The 7,348-nt window shown below is 46.2% G+C and overlaps 1 protein-coding gene across 1 annotated transcript; it reads left to right on the forward strand.

Moving 5' to 3' along the window:
- The first annotated feature begins 838 nt into the window (after positions 1-838).
- Positions 839-2,475, forward strand: LOC140582730 (uncharacterized). Its single transcript, XM_072707043.1, has 5 exons — positions 839-904; positions 1,015-1,160; positions 1,256-1,444; positions 1,549-1,772; positions 1,859-2,475. The coding sequence occupies exons 1-5, from the start codon at positions 902-904 to the stop codon at positions 2,473-2,475; spliced, it is 1,179 nt and encodes a 392-aa protein (XP_072563144.1). The 5' UTR covers positions 839-901.
- Positions 2,476-7,348: the final 4,873 nt, after the last annotated feature.

Genomic DNA, 7,348 nt, shown 5'->3' on the forward strand with positions numbered 1-7,348 from the left:
TGCTTATTGTTTATTTAAAAATTAAAATATTAATCACCTTTCCCTTCATCTAAGTCCATATTTTTAATCTGCTTATATTCTCCTGCCATTTGACTTTTACAAATCTTTCAAACTTTAATCTTTCTTCAGGCTGTGTACACTACAGCAATTACAATTTTATAATAAATTGGCCAGCAGGTGGAGTCAGCGCTCCATTTCAATAATGCCTTCAATACTTTTAGCCTTTCTCCTGTCTAAATATACATCCTAGAATAGCATACAGCATGATATTACTGCTGTTACATGTCACACTCCCGCAACTCAGCACTTTGTTAAGAATATGCAACACAGCCTATGTTTACACAGGCAGTATAAAAAAGCAACTATGTAATATCTACACTTACCAGACCAGGTATGAAGGTCCCTAAATCTACCAACTAGTCAGGCCATCTGACCCAAAACATGTATTAAGTCAGGCTAAGGCACTCCACCACAGGGTTCTACATTCTGTCCTGCATTTGCTGACCTGTTAGACCGATACTAACTAGTCTATATCCTGATTTCTACCTACTACTCAGACTATCTCACCAAAACATTGCATTCAGTCAGGTTCAGGCACTACACCACAGGGTCCTACATTCTGTCCTACATTTCCTGACCTGTTAGACGGACACTCAACAATCTCCATCCTGATTTCTACCTTCTACTCAAACCATCTGTTGTCCTACCTGTCCTACCTGTCCTACTTGTCATACCCTTTGGACCCTTCAGTAACTGCCTGCAGTTTCTAGTTTGATTCTGTTTTTTGTAGGTGAATGAATGGGTGAGACGGACACGTGACGCAGCCTACGGTGGACACGTTGTGGTTGGGGTGACCAAGCACAAGACTGCGGCGGTCTTTGCATTGTCGCAGGAGGAGGAGATGGTAAGATAGCAACGGCTTTCAATTTATCCTAAGCTTGGGGAATTTTAAACGTGATTGAAATTGTAATTTTATTTGGTTGTTTGTTTACTTACTTGCTATTTTATTTACAGTGGTTCAACTTGTATTATACTGAGGTCAGACCTGCCATGTTGATTGGAAGACAGAGTGACCTTAGTAGTGAAGACAAGTTCTTCATCTCTTCCTCTGGCAACAGCATTTACAACTGCTCAAATGACCTGCGTCACCTGCATGAGAAGTAAGGACAGTTTACATACAGCTTTGTTTGCAAAAGTTTTCTTACATTCTTGTGGTGAAAGGTGATATGTCAACATCTGATATGTTTTGTTGCAGGTACAACCTCCCGAACATCACAAGTCAGATGGCCAGACGGGCATTTGGGACTGCCACCAAGGATATGTCAGATATGGCGGACTACCTCTCCCATAGCATGTCCACGGCAGAGAGACATTACCGGATGAGGGAGTCCAGAAATGTGATCCGGGCCCGCATGCTTCTCAGACACATTGCTGGTGAATCTGAGTAAGTAAAGTCCTTTCTTGTAACTTTCTGAACAATCTTGATGGATTAACAATTACTAATTCCGTCTACATACTTACGTTATTAAATTTCTTTCTTTGTTTTAGTTCTAGTCCGGATGAGCGAGCAGCTCAGACCTCAGGTTCCAGATTTCCAAAGATGGACGAGGTGGCTGCCTATGACCTATTCATGAGGTCATTTCCAGTGACCATCGATGGAACCTGCCCAGGGAAGTCGGCACGCACTGACCTCGTGGGGATTACCCATGAACGTCCGTGCTATGACCGCTGGCGCGCTGAGCAGAAGGCGCTTCGGATGCAGCATGTCATAGGTGAGTAAAGTTTCTATAACTTATTGCAAGCATCTAGATGCATCTAGACTAATGCATGTTGACTAATAATTTGGCTTTCTTCACAGAGCACTTCGGTCGACGTCTGCCAAAGGAGAGCAAGGTCCATGCCTGGATGGAGAAGCAGGGGTGGACTGTCAACCACCCAGATGTTCAGCTGCTGCTGAAGCAGTGGAAGCCTCCTGGTTCGGTGGACACGGCGATGGACTGCAGAGTGATCAGGAAGCTTGTCAGAAGTCAGAAGTGGAAGGGACTGACCATTGTGGAGACTGAAGAAAATGGCAGAAGTGTGAAGACAAGAAGGAAGTTTGTCGCTGGTGAGGTAGTCTGTGACTACCATGGCAGGCAAGTCACGCGGCAGGAGGGTCTTCGCATCCTCAGTCACACCACGGAAGGACAGAGTGGACTTGTGTTCTTTTATCAGGACACAAAGGGGCTGGCCAAATGTATCGATGCCCGTGATGAGCGATGTCAGTGCCATCCGGGCAGAGATACATTTGGGAGGCTGATTGGTCACTCGGGTAAGCGGGCAAACCTCCGGCCAAGGCTTTACTCTTTGGACGACCGGGACATCCTGCTCTTCCTGGCATCGAGGGACATTGCCGTGGACGAGGAGCTTCGATTTGACTACGGGGTCAAGAAGAGATCCTTTGCTGGCGAGGGACTGGACCTGGACTGGATATGACAAATGCTATGATGCATGCGCAGGATCACGTAGTACAAGGCACAGGACTTCAGGTGATGTATTTCTAAAATAACATGATATTTAAAATGACTGGAGTATGTGTTCATAGTCTAATCTCTCTCTCTCTCCCCCTTTTTCTCTCATGCGCCAAATTTGGCTGGATCTTCAAGAACACTATTGCTGCAGCAACTGAACTTACCGTGGGACTAAAGAAAATTCATAAAGAAAATTCATAGTCCATTAAAATGTAATTATGTAATTCCATGTGAGTGATTTACTTTCTTGTAAAAATTTCCATTGTTTTCCCTGTAAATTTTCCTACAATAAAGCAAGTGTACTATGCACAAACAAACAAAAAGCTCCCTGTTGCTTTTCTTGCTATTAAGGCTCTGCCCCCTTCCCGGACCAGGGGCCTCGCAGCCGCTGGCCGGATCTGGGACTTTGGGCGAAGCTCCCCTCTGAAATATATATATATATGAGAACCACACAACACACTTTGATTCTTACCAAACTAGCTGTTCCAGTATTGGAGGGATAGGGATGGAGACGTTGTCCGTCAGGTCATCAGTGGCAGTGGGATCATGTGGAACGTCGGGCACATTATGCAACGGTGTCCCTGTTTTTATATATATACAAAAGACCCACTCCTGACATGGGGAGATAGTGATGAAAAATAAATATAGCTAAGGGAAAATATATAGATCGTATGAACCGAGATCTATATATATACAAATGACCCACTCCTGACATGGACTTTTTTATACTGTTAATATATATCTATATATAAGTATATATCAGTGTTTATATCAGCCTCCCTGGTAAGGTCTATTTGGGGGTTCTGGAGAGGAGGGTCCGCCGGATTGTCGAAACGCGGATTCAGGAGGAGCAGTGCGGTTTTCGCCCCGGCCGTGGGACAGTGGACCAGCTCTATACTCTCCGCAGGGTTCTGGAGGGTTCATGGGAGTTTGCCCAACCAGTCTACATGTGTTTTGTGGACTTGGAGAAGGCATTCGACCGTGTCCCTCGGGGAGTCCTGTGGGGGGTGCTCCGGGAGTATGGGGTGCCGGGCTTCCTTTTAAGGGCTGTTCGGTCCCTGTATGACCGGTGCCAGAGTCTGGTCCGCATGAGCGGCAATAAGTCGGACTTGTTTCCGGTGAGGGTTGGACTCCGTCAGGGCTGTCCTTTGTCACCGATTCTGTTCATAACTTTTATGGACAGAATTTCTAGGTGCATCCAGGGCGTTGAGGGTGTCCGGTTTGGTGACCTCAGGATTAGGTCTCTGCTTTTTGCAGATGATGTGGTCCTGTTGGCCTCATCGGACCGTGACCTTCGGCTCTCGCTGGGACAGTTCGCAGCTGAGTGTGAAGCGGCTGGGATGAGAATCAGCACCTCCAAATCCGAGACCATGGTCCTCAGCCGGAAAAGGGTAGAATGCTCTCTCCGGGTCGGGGATGGGATCCTTCCGCAAGTGGAGGAGTTTAAGTATCTCGGGGTCTTGTTCACGAGTGGGGGGACGATGGAGCGGGAGGTCGACAGGCGGATCGGTGCGGCATCCGCAGTGATGCGGGCGCTGCATCGGTCTGTCATGGTGAAGAAGGAGCTGAGCCAAAAGGCAAAGCTCTCGATTTACCAGTCGATCTACGTTCCTACCCTCACCTATGGTCACGAGCTGTAGGTAGTGACCAAAAGAACGAGATCGCGAGTGCAAGCGGCCGAAATGAGTTTCCTCCGCAGGGTGGCTGGGCTCTCCCTTAGAGATAGGGTGAGGAGCTCGGTCATTCGGGAGGGACTCAGAGTAGAGCCGCTGCTCCTCCGCATTGAGAGGAGTCAGATGAGGTGGCTCGGGCATCTGATTAGGATGCCTCCTGGGCGCCTCCCTGGTGAGGTGTTCCGGGCATGTCCCACTGGGAGGAGGCCCCGGGGAAGACCCAGGACACGCTGGAGGGACTATGTCTCTCGGCTGCCCTGGGAACGCCTCGGGATTCCCCCAGAGGAGCTGGAGGAAGTGGCCGGGGAGAGGGAAGTCTGGGTTTCCCTGCTCAGACTGCTGCCCCCGCGACCCAACCTCGGATAAGCGGGAGAAAATGGATGGATGGATGGAAATTACCCACTCCTGACATGGACTTTTTTATACTGTTAATATATATCTATATATAAATATATATCAGTGTTTATATCAGTATAAATGTTGTATATAACATGTATGAATAAAATTTTTGTTTTAATTTCAGAATTAAAGGGCACAGTTAAGAGATGTGTTAATGCTTGTATGGGTCAGGCCAAAGCTACACCTTCTAAAGAGAAACACTAAAACGTCAATTAGTCTGTAAAGATGGCCGAAATCCAAAATGGAGCATGTCAGGCAATCATATTCGTCTCGATAGTGATGAAAAATAGCCATGCAGGACTCTTCCGAGGCCTGTGTTAAATTATGATCTTCCATATTAATCTAGGGATTGAAAAACTATGATTTCAGCTCATATTCAGTCTCCAGCAGATATCACTGCAAGAACACAGTTATAGACATTTAGTCATTACACACATCTCAATCTCTTACCCTCAGTTTCAGTGCATTCTTGTCCCCCAACAGACTGTGACGGCACCTATCAGGCAGCTCCAGCAGAAGTGTTAATTGGGCATTCAGTCAAACAATAGAAATGGCCAGCCCTCCCACATAGCCATAGCTGACAGGAATCATGCAGAGAAACAACCGAGAGACACACTGTGGCACAGCAGTCATGTCGTTTAAATTTGTCCCTGCTAGTTTATTTTCTCAGTTACTATATCAGAAATGTTGAGTGCAGCTTTGTAGTACAGATCACATCTTGGGCAGATCAAAGCATATGACTCTGTGGGCCACAGAAACAGAAAATGCCTGGCATTGGTTTAAACTATTTGTACTGATATGTAAAAAGTTTAAAGGAATTTAAAAAATAAAGTCAACAATGCTAGAGAATGTCTCCTAATTTGAAAGACGCCTGTTTCTTCCTACAAGTCAAGGGATTACGAAAAAAGAGGAAGTCACAAAGAATATTTTTTTTGGTCTTTTTTTGTTTTGGTATGAATTCATGACTTTTTTTAAAAAAGAATTTATGGAACTATTTCATTATATTATTCATACATTTTATTTTGTACCTTTGTGAACTTTAAAACATACAGGACTCTTTCGAGGCCCTGTAATGAGAATGACTCACTTTAAATCCTTCAACGAGGATCCATTGGAGGGCAAGTCTGGTGCCAGCAGCCGCGGTAATTCCAGCTCCAATAGCGTATATTAAAGTTGCTGCAGTTAAAAAGCTCGTAGTTGGATCTCGGGATCGGGCTGGTGGTCCGCCGCGAGACGAGCTACCGCCTGTCCCGGCCCCTGCCGGTCGGCGCCCCCTCGATGCTCTTAACTGAGTGTCCCGTGGGGTCCGAAGCGTTTACTTTGAGAAAATCAGAGTGTTCAAAGCAGGCCCGGTCGCCTGAATGCTGCAGCTAGGAATAATGGAATAGGACTCCGGTTCTATTTCGTGGGTTTCCTGATCCGGGGCCATGATTAAGCGGGACGGCCGGGGGCATTCGTATTGCGCCGCTAGAGGTGAAATTCTTGGACCGGCGCAAGACGCACATGTATCAAAATCACATTTAAAATTAGATTTAAAAACATATATTAAATGACATCAGGAATTATATTTCACTGCTTGCAAGATTCACCATGGATGTTTATATATAATATCGGGACCACCACCGACTACCCCGGGAGCCTGGACTTCCATCTGCGCTTCACGCAGTCCAGCACGACCAAGTCCGTCACCAGCACTTACTCCTTGGACCTGAACAAGCTCTTCTGTCAGCTGGCCAAGACCTCCGGCCAAGATTGTACAGCCCAGCCGTCAGGGGACAGGATGGGGGACAGCCAAGACGGACCGGTGAGGTGGCCGATTATTCAGGCGTTAGACTGCGACGGCTGACAAGGAAGCAGTCGTGGAATGTGGTGCTGGCCAGTAAGCTGCTGAAGAAGCTGGCAGGTGACTCAAGGTAGGCATGTTTTCTGTTTGTCAACACACTTACCAACATCAAGACACACAACCAAAGCCCTCACCACTGAACACTAACCTTAACCTTTTGTGTTTTTTATTTTTAATTTTTTTTTATCTCAGCGCTGACTCTGCAGAGGAAGGACCCAGCTGTTCTGCCCGTGGCGCCGCGCAGGAAAAGTAACGTTCCCAGTGCAGCCAAGGACTGGAGACCAGTGGGTTTGGTGGACACTGCCATGGACTCTAGCCACATCCAGGAGCTCATCCACAACCAGAAGTGGAAGGCACTTGTGGCGATGGACATTGCGGGGAAGGGGAAGGGAGTCTGCACACACACATAAATTACCCATGTAATTTGCAGCTAAGGGAAAACATAGATCTTATAAACAGAGATCGATATATATATATATATATATATATGTGTGTGTTTATATCAGTATAAATGTTGTATATAACGTGTATAAATAAAGTATGTGAGATGTGTTAATGCTTGTATGGTTCAGGCTAAAGACTAAAACAACAGTTAGTCTGTAAAGACGGCCGAAATCCAAAATGGAGTGCTGAATGGAGTGCCGAACGGAGCGCCGAATGCAGCGCCGAACGGAGTGCGTCTGCTAAATAAATAAAGTTTGACGGGATCACAAACATTTCCTATCAGTTTGCTAGACCTGGTATCAGTGTGACTAAGCAGGTTCCACCATGGTTCCTTTTATTATGCCTTTCTGTTGACTGTAGCTGAACACAGCTTAGGTGTCCATGAGAATTTTAAATAAATTTAAAGGGAAATACCAAAAGAAAGATTTGGTCCCCCAGAATGAGCCACACGGGACATTTACACATAAAATTACAGCACA

Source organism: Paramormyrops kingsleyae, chromosome 25 (genome assembly GCF_048594095.1).
Source record: "Paramormyrops kingsleyae isolate MSU_618 chromosome 25, PKINGS_0.4, whole genome shotgun sequence".
Lineage (NCBI taxonomy): Eukaryota > Metazoa > Chordata > Actinopteri > Osteoglossiformes > Mormyridae > Paramormyrops > Paramormyrops kingsleyae.

Excerpts from the sequence above, each read along its gene's own strand:
- LOC140582730 (XM_072707043.1), top strand. Across the intron at positions 1,161-1,255 it reads CTGCGTCACCTGCATGAGAA|GTACAACCTCCCGAACATCA; the intron begins GTAAGGACAGTT and ends GTTTTGTTGCAG. Across the intron at positions 1,773-1,858 it reads TCGGATGCAGCATGTCATAG|AGCACTTCGGTCGACGTCTG; the intron begins GTGAGTAAAGTT and ends CTTTCTTCACAG.